This window comes from Herpailurus yagouaroundi, unplaced genomic scaffold, assembly GCF_014898765.1.
Source record: "Herpailurus yagouaroundi ecotype Mexico unplaced genomic scaffold, PumYag 162, whole genome shotgun sequence".
Taxonomy (NCBI): domain Eukaryota; kingdom Metazoa; phylum Chordata; class Mammalia; order Carnivora; family Felidae; genus Herpailurus; species Herpailurus yagouaroundi.
The window spans coordinates 69155063-69174902 of NW_024412403.1; the positions used below are offsets into that span (position 1 = coordinate 69155063).

The following is a 19840-nucleotide window of genomic DNA, read 5'->3' on the forward strand; positions in this document are numbered from 1 at the left end:
CCTGGGGAAAGTACAGACTGCTAGGCAAAGGTGGACAACCTGGGCCAGCCTTGGCCCCCAGGTCACACTGGGGCAGCACCACAGCGGCCCAGCCCTGGGTGGAGAATCCAGAGCTTCTGGGGCCATTTGATTAGTTCCTCTCAGAGATAATCAGGATGTAGCCTACGCCCTTCCTGAGGCCAGCCAGAGAGGGACAGCCTTGGCCTGTGATGGCCACATGAGCGTCATTTCCAACCCAAACCTAAGAGCCTGCTGTTCGGCCATCTCCACTCTCCAGTTCCTCGCACACCCAGTAGGTCCACAGCCCAGACAAGGCAGGGGATATCAGCACGGTAGTGAATTGCAAGGAGGCCATGAGAGACCTGGGCTGTGCTGGAACTGCAGCCACGTGCCAGCCTGAAGCCAGCCCTCTCCCCCATGGTCACCGCCAGCCAGAGCTCTTTGAAGTCGGATGGGACCCCCACAGGCAAGGCAGCAAGTTCTTGGCCTGGTGCAGAAGGAGAAAACCAAACTGGCTCCACCGTCCCATTTCCACCTGCTCTGTGCCTTAAAAAGGCAAGGAGCCCAAGTCCCCAGGACAGTGTTATCAGCTGTTGGGGAAGCACCGTTGTCCAGGTGAGGCCTCAGGCCGGAAGCTGTGTTTGTTCAGCGGGCTGGGATAGTAGGTGGTTGTGTACACATTGGTCTGCTGCAGTGGGTAGAAATTGGCTCTGTCATCAGGAATCAGGTTATTCTTGTTCAGGGTCTGTGGAAGAAGGTAGGAACCAGAAAGAAAGGGGTGAGGGAGGGATGGGGAAAGGCGACAGGCCAGGGCAAGGAGATCAGGGACCAGCCAGTGAAAAAACATTCTGGCTGCTGACGCAGCTCACGATACCCTGTGCCCTCCCGAGTGCCCAGCCCAGTCATGCCCAGCTCAGGGCCAGAACCACTGCCCCCTTTACCCTGCACTCTGCTTCTACAGGTAGGCTCCCACCTTGAACTCCATAGGCGTGTACTTCTCGTTCTTGGGGGTGCCCCCACCCTTGTAGTGCAGGTGGTTGGGCGTGGCAGGATGGACGAGTGTGGATTCCTGGGACTGGCGCTGGCAGTGCTGGCAGGACAGGTACACCGCCAAGGTCAGCAGCCCAGAGCCCAGGAAGCAGGAGACACCTGTGGCTACCAGGTGGATAAGACTGAACCCTGGGAGAGGCAGAGGCAAGTGGTAAGGAAAGGGCCACTGCGGAGAGAAAAGACTCCTGACTGCCTCCCAGCAGGAGATCTAAAGAAAGGGCTTTGAGGCCAAAGCCCAGGAAAACAGGAAGGCGGGGCAGCCTGCCACCAGGGGCCTCTCTTACGGGACACCTCTGGTTTAGGTCAGAGGAGGCAACCACAGGGTGTGGAGTTGGGTGACTCTTCTTGAATACAGACTTGGTGACCGTTGGCTAGTTGGGGGGCATGGATGGAACCTCCCAGCCCCCGCCCCCACACATGGTCTAAAGCAGCCAGGACCTCCACAAGGTTTGTCTCTCTGGAGCAAGAAGTTGAGAAACTCCAGATTTCAGGGTAGGGCTGGTCTCCTCCTTGGGGAGGAGAGGTAGAAAGCATCACGAGGTGGGGCAGGTTCCTTTTACCTCCACAGCTGGTGGCCTCCTCCATGCTGGAGGCAGGCAGGATCACTGCAGGAAGACAAACAGAGAGGGTGTTGGGGCAGGGAGGAAAGAAGGGTCCCTCTTGGTCTAGGTATATCTTTAGGAAGACCCGTGGGTCAGCGCTGAGCTGTGGGACGGGGCCTGGGGCCTTCATTCCACCCTGTCCCCACTCTCTGAGAATGGGGGGTCAGCCCATTCTCTAGGTGAGAAGGGGCAAAAGCTCAAAGTGTGTGCCCCTCCCACTCTGGTGTTTCATCCTGGACCCACCAAGATTCTTCAGAAGGAGAAGGAAGTTGGGGACACAGGGTAGGAAGGGTGGGTGTGAAGGTGCTGGCTTGAGGACCTACCAGGAATCTCGCTGTAGGGGCAGGGGCGGCTCTGGCTGCTGTTTCCAGCACAGGTGCTGGGCCCTGGGACCAGCTCCTCACAGTGCCGGCTGCGGCTTTGGACTCCGTCCTCAGTGCATGCACTCCACTCAGACCACGGTGACCAGCCTTCTGTGGGTTGTGGGCTGGGATGAAGTTAACCGCTCTGGGACCCCCTGGTGGGGATCCAAGGGATCCATGGTGCTCCCCAGCCCTGGCCGGATGTTCTCAATACCTGGGCAAGCCTGTGTAGCACACAGCGCCTCCTCTGTGTGCAGACCAAGACAGATGTCCTCGCCCGGGGAGGGCGCGGGGCTGGTGCAGGAACGTGTTCGTTGATAGTGGCCTCCACCACAAGACGCTGAGCATGGGGACCATGAAGTCCAGCAGGACCAAGCACCCCGCACTGCAAGTGGACAGGGTGTGTGATGGGGGCTGCAGGTGAAGGCACAGCCCAAGACAGTCTTCTACCTTATGGCACGCTAGGCCACCCTGCCCTGGGCCACCGTGACCCCATCATTTGCACCACCCCACAGCCTACTGTTAAGGATTGCCCCTATCCCCTCAGGGGTGCAGTGGGGAAATGAGGCTGCAAAGGAGACATCAAAAACCAACTCCACCTCAAATCAAGCTCCTTAGCTAGCTAACCTATTAGGGACAGAGAAGAGAGTGACACGGAGGGTGAGAAAAGGCCCTGCTCTGTGGGACAAGCCACTGTATCCAAGTTCAGGGCACAAACTTGCTCTAGGGCCCAGTGGACAGAGTTGCCAAAAACAAAAACAAAACAAAACAAACAAACAAAAAACAAAAAAACGAGGAAGACAAGGTCCTCTGGGCATGAGCTGTAGCCTAGGGGATCTCCTAGATGGGGATTCCTAAGCGGAAGGTCACCTGGACAAGCCTGGGGATTGCAGTCCTGGTACTCGGCAGCGTCGCCCACGCATGGCAGGCCTCCGTTGCGGGGCTCCGGGTTCGTGCACGTTCTCTTGCGGACACGGAAGCCCAGCTCGCAGTCCCGGGAGCAGGACGACCAGGGGCCCCACGCGGCCCAGCCCCCGCTCACAGAGTGCGGGGAAGTGGCCCCGCTGCGCAGGAGATCCTCCACCAGGGCTGGGTGGGGCACGGGTGGGGAGACTGGCCTCAGCGACAGGACACCCAGCGGCCCCCACTCCCTCCCCACACACAGTCCTTCTGGCTCCTTCCAAACCCCGCGATTCACCGCCCCGAGCTCCACCCGACCCCGGCCTCCCCCAGCCCCGCGCCAGCACTCTGAGCCTGGGAGGGAAGGGGCCCGCACGGCGCTGTACCATCGGTGTCGCAGGCGCCCGAGCCATCCGCGGGGCAGGTTCTGGTCTCCGTCCTCCTCCGGCCAAACTGCAGGCCGTGGGGGTCGGGCAGGGGCGCGCGGCACGTGAAGCGGAAGCGTTGCTCCTGCCGCGCCCCGCCCTGAGTCACGTTCACGGGCAGCCAAGGCGTCCAAGGGGTGTTGCGCCGCACTTCGGGGCAGCCCTCTGGGTTGCACGTCTTGAACTCCTTCGGGATGGGAGCACGTACTGTCTCGTGACCTACAGCCCCAGGCCGGCCCTGCGCCCCCTCCCGCTCTCCCCTTGGTGCAGGCCCTCCTGCCCGCGCCCCCTCTTCAGGCCCTCACCACGCCGCAGCCTGGGCAGGAATTGCCGTTCTCACAGGACCGCCGCCGCGATTGCACGCCGCCCCCACAGTTGCTGCTGCACTTGCTCCAGGAACCCCACGACGCCCAGAAGATGGGCACCGGGCAAGGCGTGTTTTCGTTACAGAACCTGAGGGGAAGGGTGTGTGTTGGGGGCGGGGGAGAGCAGGCAGCCCCTTCCCTAACAAGAGGTCACTGGGAGTGCAAGCCCGGGAAGGTCAAGAATCCACCGGAACACTCGGAGAATCCAGGCCAGTTTCTAGGAGGCCGGGGAGGTCTGGGATCTCAGGGCTAGCTAGCGTCTGAGGAACCTCTGGCCACACCCTCGCTCACCGCTCCTCCCGGCTCTTGCCCACGCAGATTCGGCCCCCGTGGCGGGGAGCAGGGTTGCTGCAACTTCGCTGGCGGACCTGGAATCCGATCCCACAGGACGTGCTGCACAGGGCCCACGAGGACCACGGCGTCCACGCCCCATTCCTGGTGGGGTCAGAGGGGACAGGGACAGATGACGCTCTGAGTTCTGGCTACCCAGATGTAGTCTGTCTCTGGGCAGGTGGGTTTTATGTTGTCTGGAAGTTGTCAGACAGTGACACAGAAAATATCAGCTCCTAACCAGGCCGTCTCAGGCAGACTTATTTATGTGATCATTTGTTCCTTCATTCCCCAAACGTGTTGAGAACCTTCTTCCATATATCAGGAGGTGCTCTGGGCTAAGGGCATAGAGATAGGGCATAGGGCATGGAGATACTCACACAGCAAAAGGACACATTCTCTAGAGAAGGCCCCAGTTGCCTTTACAATACGCAACATTTGTTTCAGCCTTCTTCGTTGTCCAAGCCTTGCACTCAAACCCATGCTCTCTCCCGTGTTCTACATCAACACGCGCTTCGCTCCAACCTCCTCCGACACTATTCACTGTTGTCTACTTTGATTCCAGTTTTCAAGTTCTGGCTGTACCGCTTACTGGCTGTATAAGCCTGGACAAGTTACTGAAAATTTCTGTGCCTTGCAATAATACTCTTATCATTAAAGTAAGGATAATGATTGTATTCCTACCCCCATGAGGTTGTTTTGACAGTCAAATCAATAAACATATATAGAATTGAGTTATTCTAAGAGAGTTCAAGGTTGCACCGAGAGTGTCATTTCAGGATTGGCACCCGGTCTGCCTACTTTACTAACATCCCCTGCTGTCCCTTGTGTTTGGAACAGCAAGGCTTACTGAGGCTGTCGTCTGTGACTCCTGTGCCTGTACAGCCTTCCTCTTTGTATCAAGAGCCCCCACGAGGCAGAGACTTCTCTCCCACTAGAGTCGAAACTCCCCCAAGGCTCATGCTTTAGCTACCTTTCCAGTCCCCTGCACAGCTCTGAAGTGGTTTCTGTCTCTTTGTGGGAACACCTGCCTGAAGATGCCCCATTTCCTCTATTCCACCCTCCTCCAGTCCAAGGCAGGCAGCCACCACCCAAGTCCTGTATCCTCATATACCTGGAACAGTTGGCAATGTGGATGGCTGGCCCCAGGCAGTCTCGGCCCCCACAGCGTGGTCGGGGGGAGTCACAGGCTCGGGCCCGACAAAGGCAAGAGCCCGAATTGTCCCCATCTAAGTGCTCACATGGTTGCCATGGTGACCACTGGCCGAAGCCCCCATCCCGAGTCACATTCCGCACCTGCAAATACATAGCAAACAGGTCACACAAGTCAGGGATAGGGAAGGCACCAGGTCCCAGGGGATATGGGGATTCTGATGGACAGTCACAGCCTGAATTAGGGGGAGAGGTCCCAGGTGGGGAGCATGAAAGGGTTCTCACAGGACACGTGGTTATGTTCTGCGTCCAGAGGCTCATGTTGGAGCTGTCCTCAAGCGTGCTGCAACGTTGCTGCTTCCCGTCCCAGCCGCAGTATGGGTCCCGTGCCCCCAGGCATGCCCTGCCAGACAGAGGTCCTGAGACTCAAGCCAGCTGCCTCTCAGTCTCACCTGTATCCCATTAACACACCTAGGTATTCTCCTCTGGGTGCCCTTATCCATCCAGTCGCCCTTCACAGCAATAACTAAGCTCATTGAACACTTACTGCGTGCCGGGAATCCTTTAAAACACTTTACAAGCATGAATTAATTTAATACAGCAACCCAATGAGGAAGGTACTGTTATTATCCCCACGATATATGCAGGAAACCCAAAGAGCTGGACAAGGATTAAAACCCATGCCTTCCAGAGCCCACACACTTAACCTCGCCTTCCCCAAGCCTGGGTGCCCCATTCTCTTCATCTAGGTCCACTGGAGAAGATGCGGTAAACAGAAATCCAAAGTAGTGTCTGTCAGACACTATAATAGAGTCCTAAAACATTAATGATGGAAAGCATCTTAGAGACGGTCTGGCCCAGTGGTTCTCAACCCTGGCTGCACATTAGAATCACTAAAGAAGCTTTCAAAAAATATTGATACCCCTCCCCACCCCAACAAAAATCTCTGGGGATAGGGAGGTTTTTAAAAGTTCCCAGGTGATTCTAATGGGACCCAAGTTGAGAGTTACTGGGATCCACAGTACAACCTTTTTGTTGTACAAAGGAAGAAACAGAGAGAAGGAAGAGGAGTTTCCCCGAGATCACACAAATTGCACACGGCAGAGCTGGGGCTAGAACCTAGACTTCCTGACCACGCTTTTCCCACCACGCTCCTCCTTCCCAGCTGGAGGCTGTGTCTGACTTCACACACTGAGCGCACATAGGCCCATGCCTTAAAACACAGGCGCAGGATCAGGGAACACCTAGGCATAGTTCAAGGTCGCCTGGGGCATCCACATGCTTGTGCTGCTCAGGGGCAGGAACCAGAGTCCAGTGTGTTAGCATCATGAGAATGAGCTCAGATTGCCGGGAGAGGGGTCACACATCCCAGGTCCCCCTTCCTGGTCCCTCAGGGTTGGCCTATCTGCAATGACCCAGAAAAGGTAATTGATCACACACCAATGAATGCACCAAGTGCTGCTACTTCTCATATTCTAGGCCTCCTCTCTTCCCTCTCTCTTTCAGACTTACTCATTGTATCCTTTACAGTTTTTTTTTTTAACAACAACAACAACAACAACAACAAATTAAATCTCAGGGTGCCTGGCTGGCTCAGTCAGAAAAGCAACACTTGGTGTGCCTGGGTGGCACAGTCGGTTAAGCGTCCGACTTCAACCAGGTCATGATCTCGCGGTCCGTGAGTTCGAGCTCCGCGTCAGGCTCTGGGCTAATGGCTCAGAGCCTGGAGCCTGTTTCCGATTCTGTGTCTCCCTCTCTCTCTGCCCCTCCCCCGTTCATGCTCTGTCTCTCTCTGTCCCAAAAATAAATAAACGTTGAAAAAAAAATTAAAAAAAAAAAAGAAAAGCAACACTTGATCTCAGGGTGATGAGTTTGAGCCCCCGTGTTGGGCGTAGAGATAATTAAAACCAAACAAACAACAAACAAATATGTAAAAATAATCAAATATCTACTAGTAAGCCTTCAAGGAGGAAAAAAAAGAGTATGGAAAACATTTTAAGGTTATTTATTTATTTTGAGAGAAACAGAGAGAGCACAAGTCAGGGAGGGGCAGAGAGAGAGGCAGACAGAGATCCCAAGCAGGCTCTATGCTGTCAGCACAGAGCCTGATGCAGGGCTCAACCCACAAAACCGTGAAATCATGACCTGAGCCAAGATCAAGTCAGACGCTTAACAGACTGAGCCACCCAGGCACCCCGAGTGTGGAAATTATAGAATCAGGATTTGCTGTTCATTGCTAAGCAAAGAGAGCATCAGACTCTGGCACCTGAAGGAAGTTCCCTCCAATACCCAGAGAGCCCACTGACGACCCCAGGGGATACCCTGGATCCTTTCTGCCTCCCCTCCCCAGCTTCCACCCTTTTTCCTAGGCCTGGCTGCTCCACTGCAGTGGGCCTGCAAGAGCGGGTCTAGAGAGAGCACTGGGACTGGGGGCAGAAATTGGAAGTTAGGAAGCAGAAAAGCTTTCAGGTAAAGGAGGTTCTGGATGGCAAGGAGGGTGGGAGAGTCCACACCATGACGTGACACTACAGAGTGATTTCTGATTGGCCAAAGGGGCCAAGGGTTAAAGGAATACATGAAAGAGTCAAGGGGTTGCTCTTTTCGGTGTTTTCAGGATAGAATCTCTCTTTTCACTTGAAGCTTCAGGGAAAGTCTCCTGTCAGGTGAGTTCTTTATTTTCAGTGGTTCAACAGACTGTGTCAGGTTCCAGGGACAAAAGAGCTTATATGAGAGACCTTACGAAGAAGAAGAGGGTTGAGGCTTCCCCTTGTTGCCAGAGAAGGTTGAAGAAGACAATGATGCCCCTTGCTCAGGCAGCCCCTGGCCTCATGTAAGGGAGGTGATGCCTGGGGCTTCAATGGGCGAGGGCCTTGATGGACCCCAGTAAGCACACTCTGGCCCACCCAGAAATCCAAAACGTTCATCTGTTCCTCAAGAATCTGTTTCCATTTTATTCACTCAAGAACAGTTTGTGTAAATTGCACAATATAAGTGTGTTCATATTTTCATTGGGGATCCAAAGGTTTGATTTGGGGGTGTTTCACCAGCAGAATGAATCAAACTAGACATCATGGGACTAAATGCAGTACATATGCAAAGTAGTCCCAGCAGCATGTGGTTTTGAGATTCTGCTCCTCTGGCTGACATTTGAACCAAATTTGCTGCTAGCAAATTCAACCAATCGGAACTCAATAAAACCCACTCCTGAGGGTATTTCCCTCAGCTCTCAGAAGGCAGCATCAAACTCTAGAAGCAGCTGATGTGGCACTTTGTAAGCTATATAAATTAAATGGAAAAAAAGCCATGACTAGTGATTAATAATAATAATAAATAAGATTCTATTCATCAAAAACAAATGTCTGCCAGTAGAGAATATGGATAAAAGCAGAAAATCTGAATCGGTTTATTCAAGATAAAAGCAGTAGATACTGGAAGATTGCAATTTGCCTCTTGCTACTTCTTTCATCTAGGGTCTAACCAGTTCTAGAACAATTGTTTCCAGTTTTGACTGCAAATTAGAATCTCCTGGCGATCTTTTTTAAAAGCTTCAGCAAACAAAATAAAAAACCCACCTATATCTGGGCCTTCTGGATCAGAGGAGGCCCAGGCACTGGAATCTTTTAAACACTCCCCAGGTGATTCTAAAGTATAGCATGGTTGTTCATTGCTTTTCTAAGGCTACATTGGTCAGGGTTCTTAAGCTAAGAGATGAAATGTCTTGTCTTTCCAATCCATGACAGAATAAGAAAAGAATAAGGATGGAAGAAAAACACAGATTGGATGCTGGCCCCAACCCCCTACCTCCCACCCCTGCCCTGCTTAGGCTCCCTCGCCCTCTCAGCCTGTTCTCAGTTCTCCCAGAGAGGAGACTAGATTCTCCACAGATACACCTGCCCTGGCCTGCCCCTGCCCCTGCCCCTGCCCCTGCCCCTGGCTCTGGCTGCCTCAGAAAGCTTGCACGACTCCCTTGGAGCCAATGCTTGAGCTCTCTCCTTGTCCACATTTGCTGCTTTGGGCCAAAGACCACTCCAAAGCTTACAGAGCAGGGAATGTTCTTAAGAAAATTAAAGCTCCAAGGAGAGAATTAAAGTGTGTCTGACTGTAAGAATGGGTAGCAATTGAGAGTTCCTTCCATAGAAGCAGCCATTAGACCGATAATATATTACCATGTCTTTTTTACTGCAGTGTCTTAAGCAGCCATTACAAAAGGGAACAGGTTCATTCCATGGGCTGGGAGGCAGGACAGAGATGGATGGTGGAAGTTGGAAGCAGGCGGATTCCAGAACCCTGCAGCAATAGTTTCACAATGGGAGCTGTCCAAGGTGGAGCTGGAGGGCAAGTGGTCATTATTTAAGATGGCAGTGGAGGAAAACCCAGATTTCCTGCCTGGGAGGGAGGTGGGAAGGAGATACTCTGATCCACGTTCCTGAGTGAGCTGGGGTAGGCACCCCCACGCCTCCTCCAGTGCCTCATGAAGGGCATGCTGGAAGGAGGAAGGGGGTGGTTCATGCACAAAGCATCTGCTTTTTAGAGCCAGTCAGCAGCTGATTCCCTCTGCTCCACCTCTTGTGAGCCCTGGTCTCTCTCTGGCCAGGCCAGGATCCTGGTCATGCCCTATGGGGCTGAGATTTGCCTGAGTGAAAGGAGAGGGCTGGAGACAAGCCCCTGGATTCCGGGCACAGGAGGGAGCGTGAAGAGGCCTCTGTGCATCCATCCTCACCCTCCTGCCAGTTCTGTTAGGAATGAGGAAAAAGGCATGAAATGTCTATCCCGGGACACAGTAAACCCGTGTGACAATCTGCCCCACAATAGCACAGATTCTCATATAGTGTGATAGTTGGCTTCCAGACTCTGGAGTGCATGGATTGGTGGCTACACAGCCTCACCCTGGTCATTTTATTAACTTTGCAATAATGAGACCTCACATTTTCAGGTCCACCTCTAGTTTTATGGCAGGATCTCACTGTACACATCAAAGGTTCAGATCCCAAATTCAGGAGTTCAAACAGGGTGAAAGTATCAGATTCCAAACTGACTTCTTTCTCCCTTGCTGTTCCACCTGGCCATGCTCTGCACCCTCCCTGTCCCCTCTCTGCAGCACCATGTGAGTGGTGAAATGTCCCAGCGTCTTCCTTCCCCTGGTTCCACTGCAGACCCCATTACTTGATATCCAGCCTGGAGCCGCACTACCTCATGCTGGCCGACCATCTGACCCTCTACAGTGCTGCACGCCACTGTCTCCTTGATGGCTGTCAAACACCTATTCACACTGCCTGTCACTCCACTTCCCCCACTTCAGTGCCTATAGCCACAGATTGGGATCAAATCCTCCCTTGGCATTCTCAGCTGGCCTCAGTACTATTCCTCACTCCTCTCCTGCACCAACCTCCTCTCTCAGGCCAAATAATCAATCTGCTGATGGATCAGTCATGTGTGGAAGGCCATTTTGTGCCTGGGGCTGGGCATGGTCCCCTGGTGAAGTAGAAAAAGTACTGGGACAGTGAGTTTGCCTTCAAGGATTTACAACCTCTTAAAGAACAAGGCACATGTGAGGGGCACCTGGGTGGCTCAGTCGGTTAAGCGTCCGACCTCGGCTCAGGTCATGATCTCATGGCTCGTGGGGTTCAAGCCCCAAATTGGAATCTGTGCTGACAGCTCAGAGTCTGGAGCCTGTTTCGGATTCTGTGTCTTCCTCTCTCTCTGCCCCTCCCCCAGTAACACTCTGCCTCTCTCTCAAAAATAAATTAAAAAAAAAACAACAACAACAATCATTTAAAGAACAAGGCATATGTGAAAAGTTTAATAACAACACACGAGTTAAAGAAGAATACAAGATATGGGAGAAACACCGCCAGGAGACAGCCTATCATTCATGCCACGCAGTATTACCTGTACTCAACGTCAGAGATGCTGAGACTCCAGAGATCCCAGGAGGCTGCAGGGCCCCTAAATGCATTTGTGGAGATGGGAAAGGAATAAGGACACTAGCTACGACTTGTTGGGCTAGGCACTTCATGGATGTAATTCCCAATCCTTACAACATCTCTGCCAAAACCAACTATCATTTACTCCATCACAGTTTCCCCATTTTCCCCCGAGAGGAAAGCTCAACAGGTAAAGTAACTTGCTCAAGATGACACAGCCAGTAGATGACGGAGCTGAGGGAGAATCCTAGGTGTGTCCCATTCTGCCACGTAAGCCCCGCCTAGTATGCCTCACACGTCCAACACAGGGTGAGGTTCTCTCCCCAGCCAGACATCTACAGCTCTGAGGGAAATGAGAGTGTTCTAGGCCGTGTTCTTGCCTCTCCCCTCTCACACGGACAGCTTTGCAAAGTGCTCTGAGCGTGGGAGGGCTTAGTAAATGTTTGGTGTTTTGCTGACGGAGCCATGTGTTGAGACTGAGGGGAGCCTGAGTGTCTGCGCACTGCCCTCCCTTTCTTCCTCTCTGGCTGCCACACCATGGCCATCCAGTGTCCTCCCCTGCCCTCCAGACCTCTGCCCAGCTCCCAGCACACCCCACAGGGGCTGGAGAACGACCCTTGGCAGCAGGGATACCATTTGTCTCTAAACTCTCAGGACAGATGGGCACAGCCAGGAGGTTTCTGTGTTGCAAAGGCCACAGGAGCCCATGTGGCTGTGGCTATGCCAGCCAAGGCAGCCTTTGGTTATCTCAAAAATGAGGGGGCACAGCTCAGGGGAGCTTCACGTGATAGGCATCTGAGATGCATTTCTATTTGGCTTTGGAATAGGCTTTTTGTTTTCCCCCCTAAATGCCAGTGCCGTTATTGCCAAATTTGTGAATCCACTTGAAGCTAAGGTCTCAGAAGCAGTTGGGAAGCAAACACAACAAACAACTCCACATGGCTCCTCACCTCCACCCCACCCAAGCCAGTCCTCTCTGCCTCCTCTAAGTCAGGAAGGAAGAAAAGCAAAAACCTGGTGCTGACTCAAAAGTATCATGTCTCATCTCCCCCTCCACATCTAGGTAGTAAGTACTGTGGTTTCAAAGATAAAGACCTTTCTCTGAATTAAAGGGGCTGAGAATAAATCAGCTAAGCTAGAGCTGGCTGGGAGGCCTTAACTTTGGGGTTGACAACAGGGATAACAGCAGCCACCACCATTTGCTAAGCACACACTTTTCCCCCAGGCAGTGATAAGTGGTTCAGGCAGACTATCTCAATTAACCTTTACAAAATCCCTGCAGATATTTTATGAGAAGGAAACCAAGGTTCAGAGAGGTTAAGTGACTTGTCCAAAGGCAAATAACGAGACTGGGTCAGGATGCCACCCTAGGTGGTTCCAAAGCTCTGCCTCTTAGGCGCCACCTCCGAGGTGCGATTGGCGGGCATCAGCCTCTGGAGGCCCGGAGCCCGCCCGCCCGCCGTCCCGCGGCCCCCGCTTACCCCTGGCTGCGGTAGGCGGCGCACCTCTCCAGCGGGACCCGCAGCACGCCGTCGCTCAGCCCCACGAAGAGCGCGCGGGCGCTGTGCAGGATGCGGAGGCTGCGCAGGGGCTCGCGGCGCCCGGGGGGCAGGACGTGCAGCTCCTCCAGGTAGCAGCCGCGGAGGCTGCGGCTCGTCGTGGACAGTGCCTTGAGGATGGTGCCCGACTCTGCAGGGGCCAGATGCAGGTGGCCTTGAAGGACCAGCCCAGCCCCCGCCCCTCAACCTCTTCCCCACCGGGAGCCGGGCTGGACGGGGAGGCTCACCCGTGCCGATGTAGAGCACGTGGTAGAGCGTGTCCTTGGCCTGCACAAGGTCTACTACGAGGTGTGAGAAGCGCACGCTGTCCTGGGTGACACAGGGCTCGGGCGTTACCGGCTGCACAGCTTCGCTCATCAGGAAAAGGCGCTGTGCGTCCTGCAGGCTTCGCTCTGTCAGGTTCTCGTTGGGGCCCACCTCTGGCAGGGTGCCGCACTGCAGCGGGGAGGGGGTGGGGTCACACGGGCCCAGCCAACCGGCTGCCGCAGTCCCCTATCCCTCTCCTTCATCATCGTAACCCGGGTGGCAGGTTCTGATTCTCCAATCCCGGCTCCCCACCCCCAACATCGCTGCGGCGGGGAGGGGGCGGCTGCAACCCCTTCCAGGGAGCCATACCTCTTTTTTGAGAACCAAGGGAACATGAGGCAGGGAAGATGGGGAGGAGGGACGTTCTGGGGATGGTGAAGAGGACGGGGAGATGAAATAGGAGCTGGGATTATCTAAAAATGAATCATTTGAGTGCCAAAAACAGTGTCCTGTGATTTTATGCTGTTGCTGTAGGGGCTCCTCCCCCATGCTGGGCCACAACCTGCCTTTCCTCTCGTGGGTTCCTACCAGCTCCAAGCTCTTATGCCTTCTAAACCCAAGCTGGAAGGCAACTACCATTTCTTGAGCACTTCTACAGTCCAGGCACTGTGTCAGGTACATATTAACCCTTGCATTTATCTTTGAGGTTGAGAGCATTATCCCTATGTACCAGAGAAGGGTAAAGAGGCTCAAGGAGGTTGGGTGACTTGGCCAAGGTCAAGATCACCCAGAGGGAGGGCTAGATCTGGGTCAGGATAATCCCACTGCAAATGGTGAGGTCTTCCCCTGCTCCATACTGCCCCGTGGGCAGGAAGTTGGATGGATGTGAAAGTCAACCACCTGTAGGTTCCTTTGCCTCATGGCTCTTTCCTCTTCTCCACCACAGCACTAGGTATGCTTTCATTACCCAACGGCTCGGCGCTGACCACTCCTGGCACTCAGACCCTCCAGGAATGAGTACCCAGGCTGGGGAGAGTATAAGCAAACTCCAGCTAAAATCCCCAAATTCTGGCCAGACAGCTTGTGAGTGCTCTCCTGGTCCCCTACATTGAGTCTCCCTGGGGGTGAGACATCACATTTAGAGATGGCTCAGAGCATGCTCCCTTGCTCTGCATCCTACCCACTCTCCCCTTCTCAGTCCACAGTCTTAGATGTTACCACCCTCTTAGGGAACTATCGCAGACGGCACAGATGGGTGCAGACCCGCAGGGGCAGGGTTGGTGTTCGTGCTGAGCAGCTGAGAGCCAGCTGGTGGCTGCTCGGCTAGGGAAAGGTGGTCTGTGAGGAGAGGGAACGGGGAGGAAAAGTTGTACCTGGAAGTTGGGGATGGGGTTAGCGATGGGGAGCCAGGCAGCCCTGGGGTTCTCCTGGGAGCGAAATGGGCCATTAAAAGCCTGGGAGATGGCACTGAGGTTGAAGGCGCAGACAGCAGAAGCGGCAATGCTGTTTCTGAAAGGCAAGAGATGGCGGGATGCTGCCCTCCCTGTGGGGCTCGATGCCTGTAACCCCCCCTCCCCCCCGCCAGCTGTCATGTCACACCATGGCCCGGCTCCGAGGCTGGCTGTGGACCTGGGTGAGCCTGGTGCTTCCCACACCATGGGGTGTCACAGGAGGAGGAGATATCGCCCTCACACTCTGGAAACTCGGGGGGGGGGGGGAAGCCCCCTGACGAGAAGCACTGGGCGGGGGGGTCATTCTGTGCTACTTCCTCATCCCTTTCCCTTCTCCAGTGGGAGGCTCAAAAAAGTTAGTGTTTTTCAAACATTCCAGCCACAGCCCACTGTAAGAGATACATTTCATATTACAACTCAGAATAGCACACACATGAGCACACACATCTGTGAAGAATCTTCATGAAACAATACTTGCCCTTACTAAATACATTATTGTACTCTGATACTTTTATTCCATTCCATTCTGCTGTCTTCATTTTATTTTATTTTTAAAGCTGGTTATCAAACCACTGATTCATGCTGCATCCCACAATACCCTGAGCTGGATGACCTCTTAAGACCCTTTCAGTCCCAGAATTAGGTGTTTCTATGAGTCTGATGTGAACAGGTCACAGAGGCTACACCACTCCCCCAAATGTTTCCAGTTCTGTTCTCTGCATTTAGTCTGTGTCCACTTCCCCCCCGCCCCCATCTGGGGTCAGCCACCCTCATCTCCTGCTGGATGCTGTGTTGTCCTCTTGGCTGGCCTCCCTGTAGCCTGTTCAGTCTCCTGGAATCCATTCTCCACACAGCAGCCACAGCAAATATTTCAAAATGCACATCCAAGCTAGTCTCTGGTCAGCTTTAAGCCCTTCAGTAATTTCCCCTTGCTCTTAGAATAAAGATCAAAACACTTAAGCAGTCTGTAAGGTCTTTGGGACATAATTCTTCTTGTCCCAGCCCCTCAGCCTCCTCTCCTGTTCTCCTCTTCCTCACCCTCCAGGCTCCTGTCATGCTGGTCTCCACTAAGTTCCTCAAACATTTCTTTCTTCCCACCCCCAAACTCTTTCCTAGTTAACTCTCATTCATCCTGTAGATGTCACTTCCTACAGGAAGGCTTCCCTGATCACCACCCCTCCACACTGGTAGAGGCTCTCAGCACACTGCCTTTGCCCTTTGTAGCATTTATCACAGTTAAAACTGGGTGTTTAATAACCACTATTTCTAGAATGTAAGCTTCTTAAGGGCAGAACCAGGTCTTTTGCTTAATGGCATCCCTGCTTCCCCCCCACCCCCCACCATGACACACACCTGGCATGGAAAAGGCACACAATACATAAGCTCCTTACAATCCATACCAATGTCATCATTTCCCCCCGATGCCTCTCCAGAAGCTCCTGCCCTTTGCTCATGGCTGCCCACTTTCTGGTGCTGACTGCCAGGCTGGTCACTAAGTCCTGGCTATCAGCTCATGGCTGTATGGGCTATGCTGCATGTCTGTCCCTTGCCTTGGATAGCCTCTCTGTTCCTGTTTCCCAGCTTTCCTCCCATCCCTGTGCATCCCCTCAGACCGTCCTTCCTATAGCCAGCCTGGCCCTCATGCAATCCCTGCTACCTGGGGCCAAGGGTAAGCAAACACCAGTCTAGGGCGCATATGTTTCAGAGGTCCTCACAAAGAAGTCCCAGCAGCATCCTGCACTACAGATGTGTTCCTTGGTCTGTGCTGCCCATTCAGCATTCTGTATAAGAAAATCACCTGATTGGGTCAGCCTTCACACAGAAGGAGGCGGTGGGGGCAGGGTCCCATGATCTCCTTATACCCAGGAAACAAAAGGGGTTCTAATTCCCAGCCTGTGTTTCCCAGTGCCATCAGGACTGCCAGAAGACTCTGCTGGTTAGCTTTAGCAGGTTCACAGAGTCCTGAGGTGGAAGGGACCAGAAAGACTTCCCTCTGAGCTTGCCGGGCTTCCATCCCCTAGGAGGGCTATTTCCCTTTCACCACCAGCAATTTCTTCCTCCACAGAGCCATAATCCAGCTCCATTTGCTTGCTTCAGATCTGGTCTAGGCCTGCCCTTCACGGCAATCTAGAATAAGTGCTTACCACTCCAGAGGCAGCAAGTCACAAGCAAGTAAGGAGTGCGTTATCTGGGAGCAAGTTAACCCTTAGGACCGGATGGAGTGCTGTTACACTCAGACTACCCAGGGCGGAAGGCACGCACTCCCCATCTTACAGAAGGAGAAACAAAGGCTCAAAGAGGGATCTGCCCACTCCCACCAGGCTGCGAGGACCGGAAGGGACGGCAGAGGGCAAGGGACTCACACGTTGGTGGTGAAGACCCCGTAGATGAGGTCCTGCTCAGGCAGGTGGAAGGCACTCTGCAGCTCGTTGTAGTAGAAGGGGACCTCGCCCGGGCGGGAGCAGTTGAGCCGGGCCTTCATGAACGTGGTCCACGTGTCCTCCAGCAGGAAGCGGCCGCCCACGTCATTCTTGCATACTCGGGCCACACGAGAATACACCGTGCGTCCGCAGTCATGCTCCACCGCGTTCTCCCGCAGGAAGAAGTAGGCGAACAGCCCGATGTCGTAGGCTGCCACAAAGTTTGGCTCTGGGGGGCAGAAGAGGAGGAGTGGGTCGGGCCAGCAGGGAGGAAGGGGACAGAGTCTGGAGTACCTACTACTTCCGTTTCCCCGGATGGGCATCCTGACACCCTGGCCAGCTTGGGGACCTGGGCGCTCTAACTAACCCTGTTCCTACCTCCAGTGCAAAGTCCAGGTATAATGATAGTTAACACGTGCTTCCAAGCACTCACTGCATACCAGACAATATTATAAGTACTTTATAGGATCCTCTAACAACCTATGAGCTAAGTGCTATGATTATCCCCCTGTTATGGATGAGAACATTGTGGCAGAGGGAGGTCAAGTACTTGCTCAAGGCCACACAGCCAGTCAGGGGAGAAGCTGGAATTCAACGCCAGGGGGTTGAAACTCATACCACCCTCTCCCAATCTATTCTTTCCCATAACCCTTTCTCCTAATTAATTCCTAACTCCTCCTCTGCCCTCACAGCCTCCCCTTCATCTGTTCTGGGTACTCAGGACATCTGTGGTTTCATCCGGAGTCCATCTCTGATGTGCTATGGTCCTTGGGCAAGTATCTCCCTGCCTCTGGGCTTTTTGATGAAGCAAGTGTGAGCCCTTTCAGAGGCTGGGAAGGAAGGAGGATTGATAGGGGTCAGGTGGGCTGGCTGGCAGGAGAACCCCCACCCCCGGGGCTGTGCCCCCTTACCATTGAGCCACTTGGAGTTATACTGGGCGGTGCGAAGAGGTGGCCCGCTGCCCAGGCTTCGGTAGATGGCGGGGTCCCGACCTGAGAAGTCGATGACGGTAGCCGCGTAGAGCTCCCCCTGAGAGGAGATGACAGCTGTGGAGTTGTGGCGCGGGTCGTAGGGGCAGCGGGCCACACCATTGATCTTCTCTATGGTCCGGCTGAGGTTCCCCACCTGGGGACGATGGGCAGATAGGGGCACTTTTCCCTGACACCCAGGGGCTCCCTGGTCTCCCCTGCCACCCCAGAGTTTGCTTCCTCCTGGGTTCCTGGTCTCTCGGGCCTTTCTCTGTCTCCAACCTCTTCCTCACTCCCTCCCCCACACATAGCTCCCCTGAGGGAGCAGCCATCATGGAGGGGGGAGACTGAGTCGCAGGAGCTCCATCTGCCTCTGTTCCCTGCATCCCAGTCAGAACCCTCCAAGGTGAGGCTAACTGATAAAATGTAGCAGGCCCAGTTGAATTTTTGATGACTAATGAATAATTGTTTAGTATAAGTGTATCCCAAATCTCCCATGGGACATACTTACACTAAATATAATTTGATGTTTATCTGAAATTAAATTTAATTGGACATTCTTGTGTGTGTGTGTGTGTGTGTGTGTGTGTGTGTGTGTGTGCCTAAATTTGGCCACCCACCCCAAGGCTGTGTAGTGCCTGGGAAAGACAACCTCTTGTGACCCCTTCAGTTTGTCTTGCCCTGAGGGGGCCCCACCTGTCTGCTGGAGCACACTGGGGAAAAGGCATTGGTCCCACACATGAACACTTTCCGGCCAGTGACAATCAGGACTCGCACGTAGTTCTGACATTCCTCCTGAAGCAAGAAGGGAAAGTAATAAAGGAACAAGAACACCAGGTGTGGGGCTGGGTGTCTTTCCCTCACACCACTGCCCCACAGACATTTGAAAGCACTCCCCTCTGCCCCAGATGTGCCCTGCTCTGAAGTTCAGGTTGCATCTGTGGACATCCCCTGCCTTCACATCTCCCTCCCAGGCCAGGTGGCTGCATCGCTGCCCAATCGGATCAGGGTGGGCTTCTCACACAGGCAGCCTCATGCCCACATGGTGACCCTCCATCCCCACAACCACACACCTGACAGCTCTAAGCCAGATGCCTGCACCCACCAGGGCCACATACCTCAGTCTTCCCTTTGCTTTGGCAGGAGCGACGCGTGTCCTCATTGGAGGCCCACTCTGTGGCCTGCGGGAGGAGCACACAGACATCATATGGCTGTGGCACTCACGGCCGGGGCAGGCAGCAGTCAGGGTCGGGAGTGGACCGGAAGCTGGGAAAGGGTCAATGCCAGCCTGCAGGGTAAGGGTTCCCCTCACCACATCTGCTCGGACCCAGAGGGCTGCCAGATCTCCTTACTCAGAGACCTTTAAGAAGGATGTGCCCTCAGTCCCTCCCCACCTGCCTGGGTCAGGGAGGCCTAGAGTAACAACTTCCTCATGCTGAATTACCCCCATGCAGCTCTGTCCCAGGACTCTCTGTCCTTCCTTCCCCAGGTCAGCCAGGGAGCTGAAGTGGCCAAGGACGACCTTCAGAACCACCCCAGACCCAGAGCCCGAGATGGAAAATGTGCTCCCTATGTGTCAGATGTCTCTCAAATGAGTGGGAAGAAAGACTAGATTTTGCAAACCTCAGAGATAGATCTATTTAATTTTCCCACTATTATCCTGCAAAGTGTTTTCTTTTTTTTTTCCTTAACAGATGAAGAAACTCAGATTCTGTGTGACTTACTGCTGCCATGTGCTAGAGCAGGAATTGGAACCCTCATTCTTGATTCAAAGGCTCTGTGTGTTTTTTCTCTTTATCCTGCTGTATCAGGACCTTGGGCTCCCTATTTATTTTTTTCTTTTTAAAAAAATTTATTGATTTATTTTGAGAGAGAGAGAGCAAGCGCATGCAAGTGGGGGAGGGGCAAAGAAAGAGGGAGCGAGAGAATCCCAAGAAGACTCTGCACTGTCAGCGCAGAGCCCAATGCGGGGCTTGAACTCACAAAGCATGAGATCGTGACCTGAGCCGAAGTTGGACGCTTAACCAACTGAGCCACCCAGGCGACCCTGGGATCCCTATTTCTTTTTTTCTTTTTTTTTTTTTAA

The 19840-nt window shown here is 53.7% G+C and overlaps 1 protein-coding gene across 4 annotated transcripts in view; it reads right to left on the reverse strand.

The window, feature by feature from the left end:
* Positions 1 to 443: 443 nt before the first annotated feature.
* SEMA5B (semaphorin 5B) overlaps positions 444 to 19840 on the reverse strand; it is a 118320-nt gene continuing 98923 nt past the window's right edge. For 3 of the 4 annotated variants that reach the window (XM_040484703.1, XM_040484702.1, XM_040484705.1), the window contains 18 exons: positions 18873 to 18935; positions 18451 to 18549; positions 17698 to 17911; positions 16730 to 17015; positions 14289 to 14424; positions 12897 to 13104; positions 12592 to 12799; positions 5472 to 5589; positions 5149 to 5330; positions 3996 to 4139; positions 3645 to 3792; positions 3301 to 3526; positions 2885 to 3103; positions 2229 to 2399; positions 1976 to 2125; positions 1611 to 1655; positions 974 to 1179; positions 444 to 745 (listed from right to left, as the gene is read on the reverse strand). In XM_040484703.1, the coding sequence (XP_040340637.1) occupies positions 587 to 745; positions 974 to 1179; positions 1611 to 1655; positions 1976 to 2125; positions 2229 to 2399; positions 2885 to 3103; positions 3301 to 3526; positions 3645 to 3792; positions 3996 to 4139; positions 5149 to 5330; positions 5472 to 5589; positions 12592 to 12799; positions 12897 to 13104; positions 14289 to 14424; positions 16730 to 17015; positions 17698 to 17911; positions 18451 to 18549; positions 18873 to 18935 (2982 nt within the window). In that variant the 3' untranslated portion in view covers positions 444 to 586. The remainder of the gene's footprint in view (positions 746 to 973; positions 1180 to 1610; positions 1656 to 1975; positions 2126 to 2228; positions 2400 to 2884; positions 3104 to 3300; positions 3527 to 3644; positions 3793 to 3995; positions 4140 to 5148; positions 5331 to 5471; positions 5590 to 12591; positions 12800 to 12896; positions 13105 to 14288; positions 14425 to 16729; positions 17016 to 17697; positions 17912 to 18450; positions 18550 to 18872; positions 18936 to 19840) is intronic. The other variant, XM_040484704.1, reaches the window with a different exon arrangement.